Here is an 18586-nt window from a genome sequence, read left to right as displayed (position 1 = left end):
TTGGGGCATTTGTTTTCTAATAAATTCATACTAAAATAACACCCAGTCTTTATCCATGCTTAACTCTAAGAAATAAACTCTTTTTTTTTTTTTTTTTGAGATGGAGTTTCGCTCTTGTTACCCAGGCTGGAGTGCAATGGCGCGATCTCGGCTCACCGCAACCTCCGCCTCCTGGGTTCAGGCAATTCTCCTGCCTCAGCCTCCTGAGTAGCTGGGATTACAGGCATGCGCCACCATGCCCAGCTAATTTTTTGTATTTTTAGTAGAGACGGGGTTTCACCATGTTGACCAGGTTGGTCTCGATCTCTCGACCTCGTGATCCACCCACCTCGGCCTCCCAAAGTGCTGGGATTACAGGCTTGAGCCACCGCGCCCGGCCCTAGAAATAAACTCTTTGATGTCCTAGTCTTTATTTTTTGGGGGAGAACTATATATATTTTTTATCATTAAAGAATCTACTTGTTTGACTGTCACTACTTCTATGAGTGTCACGAAAAAGCAATTTGCCCAAGATTATATAATTTAAAAGCAATACAGCGGGCCGGGCGCGGTGGCTCATGCCTGTAATCCCAGCACTTTGGGAGGCCGAGGCGGGTGGATCACGAGGTCAACAGATCGAGACCATCCTGGTCAACATGGTGAAACCCCGTCTCTACTAAAAATACAAAAAATTAGCTGGGCATGGTGGCGCGTGCCTGTAATCCCAGCTACTCAGGAGGCTGAGGCAGGAGAATTGCCTGAACCCAGGAGAGGGAGGTTGCGGTGAGCCGAGATCGCGCCATTGCACTCCAGCCTGGGTAACAAGAGCGAAACTCCGTCTCAAAAAAAATAAAATAAAAGCAATACGGCTAGGCGTGGTGGCTCATGCCTATAATCCCAGCACTTTGGGAGGCCCAGGTAGGCCAATCACAAGGTCAGGAGTTCAAGACCAGCCTGGCCAACATGGTGAAACCTCGTTTCTACTAAAAATACAAACATTGGCCGGGCGTGGTGGCTCACGCCTGTAATCCAAGCACTTTGGAGGCGAAGGCGGGTGGATCACCTGAGGTCAGGAGTTCAAGACCAGCCTGACCAACATGGTGAAACCTCGTCTTAAAAAAAATAACAAATAAAAAAATATAAACATTAGTCAGGCATGGTGGCAGGCGCTTGTAATCCCAGCTACTTGGGAGGCTAAGGCAGGAGAATCACTTGAACCCAGGAAGCAGAAGTTGCAGTTAGCCAAGATAATGCCATTGCACTCCAGCCTGGGGGACAAGAGTGAGACTTCCTCTCAAAAAAAAGAGAAAGAGATGCAATGAGTAATTGAACATACTTGTATAATTACAAAGCCCATATTCTTAACTATTGCCTCATATATAAAGAAGCTCGACACAAATAAACCCTAATATATAAATAAGATAAAAGGAGATAACTAAGAAAGCAAAGGACCAATGTTACCTAAAAACTGTAGCAAGGAGGCTGAGCACAGACAGTGGCTCATGCCTGTAGTCCCAGCGATTTGGGAGGCCGAGGTAGATGGATCATTTGAGATCAGGAGTTCAAGACCAGCCTGGCCAACATGGTGAAACCCCATCTCTGCTAAAAATACAAAAAGTAGCTGGGCAGGGTGGTACACGCCTATAGTCCCAGCTACTTGGGAGGCTGAGGGAGGAGAACTGCTTGAACCCGGGAGGCAGAGGTTACAGTGAGCTGAGATCGCACCACTGCACTCCAGCCTAGGCGACAGAGTGAGACTCAGTGTCTCCCCCTCAACAACAACAACAACAAAAAACTGTAGCAAGGATGGGCACAATGGCTCACACCTGTAATCTTAGCACTTTGGGAGGCTGAGGTGGAGGGATCACCTGAGCTCAGGAGTTCAAGACAAGCCTGGCCAACATGGTGAAACCCTATCTCTACAAAAAATACAAAAATTAGCTGGTATGGTGGCACACACCTGTAGTCCCAGCTACTCGAGAGGTTGAGGCAGAAGAATGGCTTGAACCTGGGAGGCGGGGATTACAGTGAGAGATCATGCCACTGAACTCCAGCCTGGGTGATAAAGCAAGACTCTGCCTCAAAAACAAAGACACAGAAAACCAGCCTGGGCAACATAGCAAGACCCCATCTCTATAAAATTTAAAAAAAAATTCCTGGGCAAACACATCTTATTTAGCAGATTATAAACTGCTATTTATGGTATTCAAGGTACTTTATGGAACATGCATTTTAATAATAAAAATAACATACTGAATTCCTGTAAGGATTAAATGACATAAAGCATTAAAGCACATAGGTAAACTGGCTAATAAATGGTAAATATTTCTATTAGTAATAATCCTAACACCTGAAGAGCCAGGAATTATTATTACCATTTTACAGATAAGGAAACTCAGGACCAAAGAGGATAACTATAGAGAACAAAGAACCAACATTACCTAAAAACTGTAGCACACTGCTGAAACCACTGTAAATCCAATCAAATATGAAGGACATATCCAAATCTGATAGGGTCTGAAAAAAGGAGTTTTGAATTTAGTAGTCAACATTAAACACCAATATACATTAAACACCAATACTGTTAAACACCAACTCTGAGTAGATAATCCTACAGCAACCTTACTGCAAAGAATTACACACTCTTATCCAGGATGGTCTAACATGATCTATATTGATATAGTGGCTCATGCTTGACATTCTAGCATTTTGGGAGGCCTAGACAGGAGGATCACTTGAGCTTAGGAGTTCAAGACCAGCCTGGGCAGCATGGCAAAACCCCATTTCTACAAAAAATAAAAAATCAGCTAGGCATAGTGGAATGCACTTGTGGTCTCAGCTATTTAGGAGGCTGAGGTGGGAGGATCACTTGAGCCCAGGAGGTTGAGGCTGCTGTAGGCCCTGATCACACCACTGCACCCCAGCTGGGTGCCAGAGTGAAACCCTGTCTTAAAAACAAAACAAGGCCAGGCGTGGTGGCCCACACCTGTAATTCCAGCACTTTAGGAGGCTGAGACAGGTGGATCACAAGGTCATGAGTTTGAGACCAGCCTGGCCAACATGGTGAAAACCTGTCTCTACTAAAAAAAAAAAAAAAAAAAAAATCAGCTGGGTGTGATGGCAGGCGCCTCTAATCCCAGCTACTCTGGAAGCTGAGGCAGGAGAATCACTTGAAACCAGAAGGTAGAGGCTGCAGTGAGCCAAGATCACGCCACTAAACTCCAGCCTGGGCTACACAGTGAGAATCCATCTCAAAAAAAAAAAAAAAAAAAGACATTAAAATACCAAGTAGAAACCATTCGTTGTCCACTAAAGTAGCAAAATGAAAAAGAATTTTAACAGCCAGGACCAAAAAGGATGTGGTAAAAGAGGCACATTTGGTGGCAGTATAAACTAGCAGAAAATCAATTAGGCAAAAATATATGTTACTATCATTTGACCCAAGAATTCTACTTTTAGAAATTATCTTATGCTTAGAGGCTTAGCTTTAAGAAGACCAAAAAAAAAAAAAAAAAAAAAAAAAAAAAAAAAAAAAAAGGCCAGGCATGATGGCTCATGCTTGTAATCCAAGCACTTTGGAGGCCAAGGCAGGTGGATCACCTGAGGTTGGGAGTTCAAGACCAGCTCGACCAACATGGTGAAACCCCGTCTTAAAAAAAGAAAAAAAAAAAAGACCAAAAAAAAAAAGAAATTATCTTAAATATAGGCCAGGCACAGTGGCTCACGTCTGTAATACTAGCAATTTGGGTGGCTGAAGCAGGTGGATCACTTGAGTTCAGGAGTTTGAGACCAGCCTGGCCAACATGGTGAAACCCTGTCTCTACTAAAAATACAAAAATTAGGTGGGTGTGATGATGCTCAACTATAGTTCCAGCTACTTCTGAGGTTGAAGCACGAGAACTGCTTGAGCCTGGGTGGCAGAGGTTGCACTGAGCTGAGATTGCACCACTGCCTGGGTGACAGAGCGAGACTCGTCTCAAAAAACAAAAACAAAAACAAAAAAGAAATTATCCTAAATATAGAGGCCAGGCCCGGTGGCTCACGCCTGTAACCCCAGTAATTTTTTAGACCGAGGCAGGCTGATTACTAGAAGTCAGGAGGTCAAGACCAGCCTGGCCAATGTGGTGAAACCTGGTCTCTACTAAAAACATGAAAATTAGGTGGGTGTGGCAGCGCATGCTTGTAATCCCAGCTACTCGGTAGGCTAAGGCAGAATCACTTGAACCCAGGAGGTGGAGGTTGCAGTGGGCCAAGACTGCACCACTGTACTCCAGCCTGGGTGAGAGAGTGAAACTTCCTCTCAGCAACAACAAAAATTAGCCATTGGTGGTGCCTGGCACCTGTACTCATTGCTACTAGGGAGGCTGAGGCATGAGAATCACTGGAACCAGAGAGGAGGAGGTTGCAGAGAGCCGAGATTGCACCACTGCACTCCGGCCTGGGCGGTAGAGTGAAACTGTCTGGAAAAAAAAAAAAGGAAATTATTCTAAATATAGAAAAGTTTCAAGTTTTATGTATAAAAATATGTATCACAAGTGTTACTTAAGAAAAATTTTAGGCTGGGTATGGTGGCTAGCATCTGTAATCCCAGCACTTTGGGAGGCACAGGCAGGAGGATGTTCAAGACCATCCTGCGCAACATAGTGAGACCCTGTCTCTACAACAAATGAAAAAAAAATTAGCCTAGCATGGTGGCACATGCTTGTAGTCCCAGTTATTCAGGATGCTGAGTTGGGAGGATCCCTTGAGCCTGAGAAGTCAAGACTGCAGTGAGTCATGATTGTACCACCACACTTTGGCCTGGGCAACAGAGCAACATCCTATCTCAAAAACCACAAAAATAACAAAATTATATATGGCCTATGAGGTATTTATCAAAACTTATTGGGAATTGTGGGGAGAGGGAGGAAGATACGTAGAGAGAAAAGAAAGAGAAGAAGAAAGGTTATTTTAATAAAGTTTCCAAGTCCAATTATACCCATGTGGAATAAAAACCCTTTTTCTCTTTATTTTGATCTTAAATTTCTGGGTATTATCTTTCTGTATTTTTCAAATTGTAATCACATTGTCAATTTTTTTGTTTTTTAGAGACAGGGGTCTCACTATGTTGTCCAGGTTGGTCTCAAACTCCTGGGCTCAAGCCATCCTCCCACCTGTGACTCCCAAAGTGCTGGGGATTACAGGCATGAGCCACCATGCCTGACCGTTACTGAATGGTACAAAAAATCTTTTAAATCACAGTAGAAAATTCGGTATTTACTTGATATATTCCTTGATAAACCGATAGGGTAATATGGAAAATAAGAGGGAAGAAAGCCGCTTAAGAAAGATCACATCCCAGCCCGGCCAACATGGTAAAACCCCATCTCTACTAAAAATAAAAAATTAGTCAGGCATGCTAGTGCACACATGTAATTCCAGCTACTAGGGAGGCTGAGGCAGGAGAATTGCTTGAACCCAGCGGGAGGAGGTTGCAGTGAGCCCAGATAGCGCCACTGTACTCCAGCCTGGGCAACCGAGTGAGATTCCGTCTCAAAAGAAAGAAAGAAAGGTGACATATACTTTGGACCAGGCATGCCTCACGCCGGTAATCCCAGGATTTCAGGAGGCCAAGGCAGGTGGATCACTTCAGGCCAGGAGTTCAATACCAGTCATGGCCAACATGGCAGAACCCTAACTCTACTAATAATACAAAAATTAGCTAAGAGTGGTGGTGCATGTATACAATCCTAGCTTCTCAGATGGCTGAGGCACAAGAATTGCTTGAGCCCAGGAGGCAGAGGCTGCAGTGAGCTGAAATCCAGCCACTACACTCCAGCCTGGGCGACAGGGTGAGACTCTTTCTCAAAAAAAAAAAAAAAAAAAAAAAAAAAAAAAAAATACACACACACACACACACACACACACACACACACACACACAATCTTTCAGGGCTGGGTGTAGTGGCTTATGCCAGTAATCCCAGCTACTCAGGAGGCCAAGGTGGCAGGATCACTTGAGGCCAGGAGTTCAAGACCAGCCTGGACAACAAAGCAAGACCCCCATCTTTACAAAAAAAAATAAAAAATCTGCCAGGCATATTGGCATGCACCTGTAGTCCCAGCTACTCAGGAGGCTGAGGCAAGAGGATCGCCTGGGAGGCAGAGGTTGTAGTAAGCCGAGATTGTACTACTGCATTCCATTCTGGGCAATGGAGTGAGACCCTATCTCAAAAAATAAAAATAAAATCACTCCAGCTCATGACTCAAGTAATGCCTTCACCTCCTTCATAACCTACACCCAGCCATCCCTAGTCCTATTAATTTATTGCAGTGAAGACTCACCCTTTCTTTAGTTCTCACAGAAACCACCTAGTGAAGAATCTTATGTCACGTTCCTAAACAGCCATCTTAACCTCAAAATTTATCTCTACCCATCTCAGTTTTTTTGAGACGGAGTCTTGCTCTGTTGCCCAGGCTAGAATGCAGTGGTGTGATCTCGGCTCACTGAGCTCTGCCTCCTGGCTTTAAGTGATTCTCCTGCCTCAGCCTCCCAAGTAGCTGAGACTATAGGCCCCCACCACCATGCCCAGCTAATTTTTGTATTTTTAGTAGAGACGGGGTTTTGTCATGTTGGTCAGGCTGGTCTTGAACTCCTGACCTCAAGTGATCTACCTGCCTCAGCCTCCCAAAGTGCTGGTATTACAGGCATGAGCCACCGCACCTGGCCCACCTCTACCTATCTTGTACAGTGCCTCCAGAGCAGCTTTGCCAAAATATCATTTTGGACTTGACTTACAGTCAAGGTGACTGTAACTCTCACTTTGCTGGGGATATTCTCAGCTTCTGCCTATCTCAGTGTCGTAATTAATAGTGCTCCCTTTCTCTCAAAAGGGTCCTGGTTTAAGTGACAGATTATTTGGCCACCCTATACATGTGGATGGAGAGCCACCGGAGGTTTTTAAGCTGAGAAATCATTCTATTAACTCCTAGTCCATTTAGTATTCCAGAACTTATACTATCTACCCTGTAGCTCCCTTTCCAAATTTAACACATATTACTTTCTTTTTTTTTTTTTTTTTTTTTTTGAGACTGAGTTTCGCTCTTGTTACCCAGGCTGGAGTGCAATGGCACGATCTCAGCTCACCCCGCAACCTCCGCCTCCTGGGTTCAAGCAATTCTCCTGCCTCAGCCTCCTGAGTAGCTGGGATTACAGGCACGCGCCACCATGCCCAGCTGATTTTTTGTATTTTTAGTAGAGACAGGGTTTCACCATGTTGACCAGGATGGTCTCGATCTCTCGACCTCGTGATCCACCCACCTCGGCCTCCTAAAGTACTGGGATTACAGGCTTGAGCCACCGTGCCCGGCCCAACACATATTACTTTCTTACTTGCAGCTTTCCCTAGGTCAAAATAAACTGCTTGCCATTCATTGTGGATAACCCATACTTTGCCACCTTAAAACCTTTGCGGTGGGGCACAGTGGCTCACCCCTGTAATCACAGCACCCTGGGAGGCGGAGGCAGGCGAATCACGAGGTCAGGAGATCAAGACTATCCTGGCCAATACGGTGAAACCCCCATCTCTACTAAAATAAAAAATTAGGCAGGCATGGTGGCATGCGCCTGTAATCCCAGCTACTGGGGAGGCTGAGGCAGAAGAATCACTTGAAGCCAGGAGGCAGAGGTTTCAGCTACTCAGGAGGCTGAGGGTAGGAGAATCACTCAAACCAGGGAGGCAGAGATTGCAAGTGAGCTGAGATCAGGCCACGGCACTACATCCTGGTGACAGAGCAAGACTGTCTCAAACAAACAAACAAACAAACAAACAAACAAAAACCTTTGCCCTTATGCCTATAATCCCAGCACTTTGGTGCCTAGGGCAGAGCAAAGCCTAGCTCCAGGATTCATAAACTGTGTGACCTTGGACAAAGTTATAAATTTCTCCTGAAAAATCTCTCAGGGCCTATAAAGATCAAATGAGGTAAAATGAACAAAATAAGGCTGGTTGTTGTTATTATTAGGACGTGAGGCAGCCAGGTGTGGTGGCTCATGCCTGTAATCCCAGCATTTTGGGTGGTCAAAGTGGGTGAATCAGGAGGTCAAGAGATCAAGACCAGCCAGGCCAACATGGTAAAACTGTGTTTCTACCAAAAATACAAAAATTATCTGGGCGTAGTGGCACATGCCTGTAATCTCAGCTATGCAGGAGGCTGAGGCAGGAGAATCACTTAAACCCAGGATGCAGAGGTTGCAATAAGCCAAGATTGCACCACTGGACTCCAGCCTGGTGACAGAACAACACTCAGTTTCAAAAAAAAGTAACACCAGATGCAGTGGCTCATGCCTGTAATGACAGTACTTTGGGAGGCTGAGGAGGGAGAATCCTTGAGCTCAAGAGTTCAACACCAGCCTGGCCAACATGGTGCAACCCAGTCTCTGCTAAAAATATAATAATAAGCCAGCTGTGGTGGTGAGCACCTGTAATCCCAGTTATTCGGGAGGCTGAGGTGGGAGAATTGCTGAAACGCAGGAGGCAGAGGTTGCAGTGAGTGGAGACTGCACTACTGCACTCCAGCCTGGGTGACCAAGTAAGATTCCACCTCAAAAAAAATAAAATAAAATAAAAATGGCTGGGCATGGTGGCTCACGCCTGTAATCCCAGCACTTAGGGAGGCCGAGGTGGGTGGATCACCTGAGGTCAGGAATTCAAAACTACCCTGACCAACAAGGTGAAAGCCCGTCTCTAAAAAAAAGAAAAGAAAAGAAAAGAAAAAATTTAACCAGGCGTGGTGGTGCACACCTGTAGTTCTACCTACTCAGGAGGCTGAGGTGGGACAACTGCTTGAGCTTGGGAGGTGGAGACTGTAGTGAACCAAGATGGCACCACTGCACTCCAGCCAGGGTGACAGTAAATGGGATAAGAGGTTAATAGGTGAGGCAAGTGAGGAGAGATTCTTGTTTCAAAAAAAATTGAAATGGTAAAAAACTAAAATCGTTTAAAAAAAAAGTTGGAAATGGGATAAGGGAAGTGAGATTTTTTTTTTTTTTTTTAGATGGAATTTCACTCTAATCACCCAGGCTGGAGTGCAGTGGCTCAATCTCAGCTCACTGCAACCTTCACCTCCCAGGTTCAAGGGATTCTCCTGCCTCAGCCTCCTGAGCAGCTAGAATCACAGGAGTATACCACCACACCTGGCTAATTTTTGAATTTTCAGTAGAGACCGGGTTTCACCATATTGGCCAGGCTGGTCTCGAACCCCTGACCTCAAGTGATCTGCCTCCCATGGCCTCTAAAAGTGCTGAGATTACAGGTGTGAGCCATTATGGCAGGCCTGGAAGTGAGATTTTCTTCTCAAAGAAGGGTGAGGCTTGAGTATGATGATAAACTGAAGAAAAGGAGCTAGTGGAACAGAAGAAGTTAAAAAGATGAAAGAAAAGAGAAGGAAGCAATTAACCAAAAGGGACAAAGACCCAGGAGGAGCTTGGACTGAGAGCGCATCTTTCTGTCTAAGATTAGAAGGAAGAATGGCCAAAAAATTTCCAAAGTGAAGGGGTATAGAGAATTTTTGAGGAGCAGAGCAAGCATTACAATAGCTACTGTGGGGAATGAATCAAGTTAAAAGAGTGCAGAAAAAAGCCAAGGACTCAGTTGGAACTGAAACTCAAACATTCACAGCAGTGCTAATCTGTGCTGATTTCCAGCCTCCCACCCCCAACCAGCAATGCTCAACATGGAGTGACCAGAGATTAGGAGCATCAAGGATAGAAACAAAAAAGGACAAGGGGAACAGGATTTTGAGAGTACAAGTGAGAGGGACTGCAGGGATCTGATAAGAAGTTCAAGTTGATTGGACAAAGGTAGTAAGAAGTATATAGAAAGGTAGTATACAGAGATGGAGCAATGATCAAAGGCAGGCTTCTCACAGAACAGAACTGGGAAAACAGGGTAGAAAAAGTCTGTAAGCCAAAAACAGAAAAGGATAAGAAAGGTGAAAGGGCTGGGCGCGGTGGCTCAAGCCTGTAATCCCAGCACTTTGGGAGGCCGAGGCAGGTGGATCACGAGGTCAAGAGATAAGACCATCCTGGTCAACATGGTGAAACCCCGTCTCTACTAAAAATACAAAAAAAATTAGCTGGGCATGGTGGCTCGTGCCTGTAATCCCAGCTACTCAGGAGGCTGAGGCAGGAGAATTGCCTGAACCCAGGAGGCGGAGGTTGCGGTGAGCCGAGATCGCACCATTGCACTCCAGCCTGGGTAACAAGAGCGAAACTCCGCCTCAAAAAAAAAATAAAAAATAAAAGAAAGATGATGAAAGGTGGGCCAGAATTGTGCCAGCAAAGTAGAAGAGAATATAGGAGGTACAAGAATTTAAGAGAAGTTCAGAGTTGGGTGGTGGCAAACTCCAAGTTCTGGCTCTGGCATGGACAGATTAAAACAATGGAGGTGAAAGATACCGGGAGCCAGGCTAGAGGGTACACTGTCCACATTGACAGGCAGTGTAATCACCTGGAAGTTTGGAGGGCATTGATACAGAAAGCAAGACTGTGAATCAAGTGGCAAAGTCCTCACTGTTTCGGAAGATGACTGTTAGCTAAGGAATGGTGAAAAGCCTTGAAAGAAAAAACACTTTCTGCATAAGGATGGTACCAACTTGCTGTTGTAAAATTTGTCCCAAGAGAGATAATCTAACAAGACACAGAGAAACTCTGCTTTGGAAGATAATAATATATGTATTTCTTTAAAATTGTGGTTTCAGTCAGGCACAGTGGCTCATACCTGTAATCCCAGAATTTTGAGAGGCTGAGGCAGACGGATCACCTGAGGTCAGGAGTTCAAGACCAGCCTGGCCGACATGGCAAAACCCCATCTCTACTAAAAATACAAAAATAAAGGCCGGGCGTGGTAAGGCACGCCTGTAATCCCAGCTACCCAGGAAGCTGAGGCAGGAGAACTGCTTGAACCCAGGAGGCAGAAGTTGCAGTGAGCCAAGGTCATGCCACTGCACTCCAGCCTGGGTGACAGAGCAAGACTCTGTCTCACAATAAATAAGTAAAATAAAAATTGTGGTTTCTAGGAACCTTAAAACAAGCTAGGAGTAATCAGAAACAGAATTAACTATATAAATTTTTTATTGTTGTTAAGAAGAGGTAAAAATGCCCAACTAAGAATAAAAGTTACTTAGCTACAAACAGATAGATATCTGAGCCCAGAAAACAGGTTACACAACACCATGAACACACTATTAAGACATGTGAAGAGCAAAGGTCAAGAACAAGGAAACAAACACCCATCAGCAGATTTATTTATTGCACCAATACCAAACAGGAAAAGTCCCTATGCAAATTAGAAAAGTGATCTACTCAAGTAACATGAAAATCAGTGCGAAGGATGTAATGGAACAGAATCTCAGGTTACAAGTAACTTCTTAAAGCCTTATTCAATTAAACTTATATGGATGGCTCATTTATATGAAATATTCTGGGTAGATAAATGCAAAGAGTAAGTATATAGTGGTTGTCAGACTGAGGAAAGGAAAAATGGGGAGTGATTGCTAAGGGGTACTGGGTTTTTTGGGATGATCACATGTTCTGGAATTAGACAGTGGTGATGTTTACACAACATTGTGACTCTACTAAAAACACTTAATTGTGTAATTTTAAAAGGTCAATTTTATGGCATATCAACTGTATCTCAAAAAAGCTACTATGGAAAAATTTTTAAAGCAAAATTTAAAAAGTCTGTATGGCGCTGGGCACGGTGGCTCCAGCCTGTAATCCCACCACTTTGGGAGGCTGAGGCGGGTGGATCACGAGGTCAAGAGATTGAGACCATCCTGGTCAACATGGTGAAACCCCGTCTTTACTAAAAATACAAAAAATTAGCTGGGCATGGTGGTGCATGCCTGTAATCCCAGCTACTCAGGAGGCTGAGGCAGGAGAATTGCCTGAACCCAGGAGGCAGAGGTTGTGGTGAGCAGAGATCATGCCATTGCACTCCAGCCTGGGTGACAAGAGTGAAACTCCATCTCAAAAAAAAAAAAGCTTGTATGGCATTTAATATCTAAAACTCATATACATTAGTAATTACACAGAACCATTTGCTTTTTTGACACAGGGCCTCACTCTTACCCATGCTAGAGTGCAAGAGCGTGATCTCTGCCACTGCAGCCTCAATCTCTGGGATTCAAGCAATCCTCCCATCTCAGCCTCTTGAGTAACTGGGATTACAGGCACAGGCTACCATGTCCAGCTCATTTACCTTTTTTTTTTTTTTTTTTTTTGATAGAGTTTCGCTCTCTTTGTTGCCCAGACTGGAGTGCAGTGGCGTGATCTTGGCTCATTGCAACCTCCACATCCTGGGTTCAAGCGATTCTGCTGCCTCAGCCTCCTAAGTAGCTGGGACTACAGGTGCCTACCACCATGCCTGGCTAAATTTTGTATTGTTAGTAGATACGGGGTTTCACCATATTGGCCAGGCTGGTATTGAACACCTGACCTTAAGATCCACCCACCTCAACCTCCCAAAGTGCTGGGATGACAGGCATGAGCCACCACGCCTGGCCTCATTTACTTTTTAAAAATACATATTAAGGCCGGTCGCGGTAGCTCATAGCTGAGACAGGAGAACTGCTTGAACCAAGGCGGCAGTGGTTGAGGTGAACCGAGATCAGGCCACTGCACTCCAGCCTGGGCAGCAAAGAGAGCAAAACTCCATCTCAAAAAATAATAATTTTTTTTTTTTTTTTTTTTTTTGAGATGGAGTTTCGCTCTTGTTACCCAGGCTTGAGTGCAATGGCACGATCTCGGCTCACCGCAACCTCCGCCTCCTGGGTTCAAGCAATTCTCCTGCCTCAGCCTCCCGAGTAGCTGGGACTACAGGCGTGCGCCACCACGCCCAGCTAACTTTTGTATTTTTAGTAGAGATGGGGTTTCACCATGTTGACCAGGATGGTCTCAATCTCTTGACCTCGTGATCCGCCCGTCTCGGCCTCCCAAAGTGCTGGGATTACAGGTGTGAGCCACCACGACCGGCCCATAAAAAAATTTTTGACTAGCCTCGGCAACATGGAAAAGCCCCATTTCTACAAAAAATATAAAAATTAGCCAGACGTGGTAGCATGCACTTGGTGACAGTGAGACCCTATCTCAAAAAAATAATAATAAAGTAAAAACTAAAAATACAGCCGGGTGCAGTGGCTCACGCCTGTAATCCCAGCACTTTGGGAGGCCGAGGCGGGCAGATCACCTGAGGTCAGGAGTTCAAGACCAGCCTGGCCAACATGGTGAAACCCCATCTTTAAAAAAAAAAAAAAAAAAAAAAATACACATTAGTTCTCAGTGGTCCTTAAAAAAAAACCACATAAAATGACAAAATACAGATACCCAAAAAATACTGTTGGGAGAAAATGAGAGACATGATAGTCTAAAGAGGCAAATATGACATCAGAGTATAATTGTAGAATCAATGCATTAATAACTTTGAGATGCAAAGCATGGTAATGCTGTGGTGAAATTGATGTAGTAACTGTCCTAGAATACAAATATCCAAGCTGAGCACAGTGGCTCATGTCTGTAATGCTAGTACTTTGGGAGGCCAAGGCAGGAGGATCACTCGAGACCAGGAGTTCAAGAGCAGCCTGAGCAACATAGCAAGACCACATCTCTACAAAAAAAAAAAATTTTTTTTTTTTTTTGAGACAGAGTCTTGAGCTGTTGCCCAGAATGGATCACAGTGGTGTAATCTTGGCTCACTGCAACCTCCACCTCCCTGGTTCAAGCAATTCTCTGCCTCAGCCTCCCAAATAGCTGGGATTACAGGCCCTACCACCACGCCAGGCTAATTTTTTTTTGTATTTTTAGTAGAAACAGGGTTTCACCATCTTGGCCAGGTTGGTCTTGAACTCCTGACTTCATGATCCACCCGCCTCAGCCTCCCAAAGTGCTGGGATTACAAAGCCACCATGACTGGCTACAAAAAATTTTAAAAATTACGTGAGTATGGTAGCACGAAACTGCAGTCCCAGCTACTCAGGAGGCTGAGGCTAAAGGATTGCTTGAGCCCAAGAATTCAAGGCAGTGAGCTGTAATAACACCACCGCATTCCACCAGCCTGGGCAACAAAGTGAGAGCCCTGTCTTTTTTAAAAAAAAAAAAAAAAAGGCCGGGCGCGGTGGCTCAAGCCTGTAATCCCAGCACTTTGGGAGGCCGAGGCGGGTGGATCACGAGGTCAAGAGATCAAGACCATCCTGATCAACATGGTGAAACCCTGTCTCTACTAAAAATACAAAAAATTAGCTGGGCATGGTGGCGCGTGCCTGTAATCCCAGCTACTCAGGAGGCTGAGGCAGGAGAATTGCCTGAACCCAGGAGGCAGAGGTTGCCGTGAGCCGAGATCACGCCATTGCACTCCAGCCTGGGCAACAAGAGCGAAACTCTGTCTCAAAAAAAAAAAAAGAAGAAGAAGAAGAAGAAGAAGGATAAGCCAGGCATGATGGCTCATGCCTGTAATCCTAGCACTTTGGGAGGCCAAGGTGGGCGGATCACCTGAGGTCAGGAGTTCGAGACCAGCCTGACCAACATGGAGAAACCCCATCTTTACTAAAAATATGAAATTAGCCAGGCATGGTGGTATATGCATGTAATCCCAGCTACTTGGAAGGCTAAGACAGGAGAAGCACTTGAACCTGGGAGGCGGAGGTTGTGGTGAGCTGAGATCTCGCCACTGCACTCCAGCCTGGGCAACGAGAGCAAAACTCTGTCTCAAAAAGAAAAAAAGTGAGCATAGAAATACTACTGTAGCAGAGCATGGTGGCTCACACCTGTAATCCCAGCACTTTGGGAGGCTGAGATGGGCAGATCACTTGAGATCAGGAGTTTGAGACCAGACTGGCCAACATGGTGAAATCCTGTCTCTACTCAAAATACAAAAATTAGCCAGGTGTGGTGGTGCGCACCTGTAATTCTAGCTGCTTGGGAGGCTGAGGCAGTAGAATCGCTTGAACCCGAGGCAGAGGTTGCAGTGAGCCAAGATCATGCCACTGCACTACAGTCTGGGCAATAAGAGTGAAGAGAGACTCCGTCTCAAAAAAAAAAAAAAAAGAAAAGAAAAAGAAAAAGAAAAAAGAAAAGAAATACTATGGCATTTTAGCATTCAAACTTGTAAGCTTCAAATGATGTAGAAATGATTTTCATTTCTTTTTCTCTTTCTTTCTTTTTTACTTTCTTTTTAGTGACAGTGTTTTTCTGTCACCCAGGCTGGAGTACTGTGGCATGATCACAGGTCACTGTAGTCTTGACCTGACCTCAAGCAATCCTCCCACCTTAGTGGCAAGTAGTTGGGACTATCAGCCTACCGGCCAAGGCCCTGCACTCCACTAGCTTTTTTTTTCTAAATGTAGAGACTGAGTCTTGCTATATTGCCCAGGCTGATTTTCATTTCTGTTAGACTCATCTTTTGTCTTAATTAGTATTTGAATTTCTATTCCAGCACAATAATGTAAGGCAAAGGAAGGTTAAAGTGTACCTCATTTAAACTGCTAATCTTTATACTTACTGACAGTGCATCTCTGACATTTCTAAAATGAAGACACCTTCCTTTTCTACAAACTCAGAAAATGCCAATGAACAATCTTAAAATTTTTTAAGTTCAAAACATGTTGGTGACAGTCACAGTCTACTGAAAGGTAACAATAGTAGATATTCTGTTGCTTTGCTATACTGGCATCACTAATTATTTGTCATCTGTAAAATGACAGCTAGTGTCTTACACATAGTAGATAGTCAATAACTGTTACTTTTCTTTCCTTTTTTTCATTGTTTCAATGTGACTTACTATTCACTGATACTTTACCGACTTCATCAAAGATACTTGGTAATACAGAGGCTCATATAAGAACACACAAACACTAAACCTAAACAATACTAGGTTTTTCAAGTTAAAAGGACTTCTTCACTTCATATTGTACAATGTACCAAACACCTTAAATTCCTGATGAATCTGGTTCTTTCAGCTAACAAGTTTTAGCTGTTTTAAAACAAATTTTTATCTTCTTGGAAAAGCTTCAACATCTTAAAAATCAGTACAGTGGCCGGGCACGGTGGCTCAAGCCTGTAATCCCAGCACTTTGGGAGGCCGAGGCGGGTGGATCACGAGGTCAAAAGATCAAGACCATCCCGGTCAACATGGTGAAACCCCGTCTCTACTAAAAATACAAAAAACTAGCTGGGCGTGGTGGCGCGTGCCTGTAATCCCAGCTACTCAGGAGGCTGAGGCAGGAGAATTGCCTGAGCCCAGGAGGCAGAGGTTGCGGTGAGCCGAGATCACGCCATTGCACTCCAGCCTGGGTAACAAGAGCGAAACTCCGTCTAAAAAAAAAAAAAAAAAAAAAAAAAAAAAAAAAAAATCAGTACAGTGGCTGGGCGAGGTGGCTCACGTCTTTAATCCCAAGCCCTTTGGGAGGCCCATTCAGGAGCATCACCTGAGGTCAGGAGTTGGAGACCAGACTGGCCAACATGCCGAAATCCCATCTCTACTAAAAATACAAAAATTAGCCAGGCGTGGTGGCATGCGCCTGTAATCCCCCAGAAGGCTGAGACAGGAGGCAGAGACTGCAGTGAGCCGAGATCGCACCACTACACTCCAGCCTGGGCTACAAGAGCGAAACTCCGTCTCAAAACAACAATAACAACAAAAATATAAAAAATAAGAATCAGTACAGTTTTCTCAACAGTCTATCTTTTTCCTACTTAAATAGGGCTTTGGGCTACAAAAAACGTTAACCAGTACTAGCAAGGAAGCTCAGTTTGCCTCTACACTAACTGGGAGAGCTAAAAACACCAGGCCGCGTCATAGCCTCTTCGTCTGTCAATGAGACCCACCACCTTCACCTTACCAGGTAAGAAAACTGAGGCCCAGGGGAAAGAAGGGGTTTGCCTGTAGCCATCTCTTTCTTTCCTGAAATGACCAAGCGTCTGACAGCAGCAGTGTTCTGCCCCGAGGGCTATCAGACTGCCCCGCGGAGCATGGATGAGACCTGTCCTCCCTCGCGCCGCCTAATCCCGGGGTGAAAAACAAGGTGCCCCTTCACACAATGCCACAGGCAGGGGCCCTGAGCAGGTCTTTGCCCTAAAAGTGCGCCTTCTAGGGTATCCACAACTGCTGCCCGCCGGTCCTCCCAGAAGGAGGGGCTGTCATTTACCTGCAACTGGAGAGAACGCAATCCCCTGCTTGGCGTTGGCCGTATACCCGGAGACCGAACTGCAAAGCGCGATGGCTGCCTTGGCCCCAGTTCTCATCAGCCCCTTCCGGGTCGGCGGGTGCCTCACTAGCTACAGTCCGCAGGACCGCTTCGCCGCGCGCTCTCAGTTCCGCCTCCCGGCAGTCCCGCCGCCCGTTCCTCAGCTGAGCCAGCTTGCTCTCAACCACGCCCCGCCCGCGACACCGCCGGGGTCTCGGAGCCTCCTGGTTTCCCCACACCCGCCCGCCCGAAGGGATTTTAGGGCCTTGCGTACCTAGAAAGGAACACACCGTCCCTACCTAGGGAAAATTACTTTTGGCGTTTTTGGGGGGTGGGGTGGGGGAAGGAGCCTTACTCTGTCGCCCAGACTGGAGTGCAGTGGTGCGATCTCGGCTCACTGCAACCTCCGCCTCCTGGGTTCAAGTGATTCTCCTGCCTCAGCCTCCTGAGTAGCGGGGATTACAGGCGCGCGCCACCACGCCTGGCTGATTTTTGTATTTTTAGTAGGGACGTGGTTTCACCATCGTGGCCACCAGGCATGTCTTGAACTCCTGACCTCGTGATCCCGCCTCGGCCTCCCAGAGTACTGGGATTATAGGCATGAGCCACCGCGCCCGGCATTTTTTTTTTTCTTTTCTTTTCTTTTAGACAGAGTATCGCTCTGTCACCAGGCTGGAGTGCAGTGGAGCCATCTCGGTTTGCTGCAACCTCCGACTCCCTGGTTCAAGCTATTCTCTTGCCTCAGGCTCCCGAGTAGCTGGGATTACAGGCGCCCGCCACACCCAGCTAATTTTTTTTTTTTTTTTTTTTTTTTTTTTGCATTTTTAGTAGAGACAGGGTTTCACCATGTTGGCCAGGCTGGTCTCGAACTCCTGACCTTTTGATTTACCCACCTCGGCCTCCCAAAGTGCTGGGATTACAGGTGTGAGCCACCGCATCCGGCATTCATTCATTCATTCACTCATTTATTGAGAAGAAGTCTCACTCGGTGGCCCAGGCTGGCATGCATGCATGCATTCATTCATTCATTCATTTATGGATTTGGAGTCTCGCTCTGTGGTCCAGGCTGGCATTTATTTATTTATTTTATTTATGGAGACGGAGTCTCCCTCTGTGGCCCAGACTAGAGTTCAGCGGCGCGAGCTCGGCTCACTGCAACCTCCGCCTCCCGGTTCAAGCAATTCTCTGCCTCAGCCTTTGGAATAGCTGGGACTACAGGCGCACGCTGCCACTCCTGGCTAATTTGAATTTTAGTAGTTTCGCCGTGTTGCCCAGGCTGGTCTTGAACTTCTGAGCTCAGGCGATCCGCCCTCCTCGGCTTCCCAAGTGCTAAGATTGCGATGTGAGCCACCGCGCCCGGCTGAAGTAAACCTTTTTTGTATGTTTGT

At 45.6% G+C, this 18586-nt stretch overlaps 1 protein-coding gene across 2 annotated transcripts in view; it reads right to left on the bottom strand.

Annotated features, from left to right (window-relative positions):
- Positions 1–17269, bottom strand: part of SAR1B (secretion associated Ras related GTPase 1B) — a 35179-nt gene extending 17910 nt beyond the window's left edge. The window contains exons 1-2 of one of the 2 annotated variants that reach the window (XM_039468783.2): positions 17160–17269; positions 2421–2496 (exon numbers count right to left, since the gene is read on the bottom strand). In XM_039468783.2, the coding sequence (XP_039324717.1) occupies positions 2421–2478 (58 nt within the window). In that variant the 5' untranslated portion in view covers positions 2479–2496; positions 17160–17269. Of the gene's footprint in view, positions 1–1440; positions 1508–2420; positions 2497–17159 lie in introns of those variants that run through there. The other variant, XM_074381486.1, reaches the window with a different exon arrangement.
- Between the last annotated feature and the right edge of the window lie 1317 nt (positions 17270–18586).

The sequence above is a fragment of the Saimiri boliviensis genome, chromosome 1 (assembly GCF_048565385.1).
Source record: "Saimiri boliviensis isolate mSaiBol1 chromosome 1, mSaiBol1.pri, whole genome shotgun sequence".
NCBI classification, from domain to species: Eukaryota; Metazoa; Chordata; class Mammalia; order Primates; family Cebidae; genus Saimiri; species Saimiri boliviensis.
The sequence above is the reverse complement of the archived record's forward strand: the minus strand, read 5'-3'. Positions and strand labels throughout refer to the sequence as shown.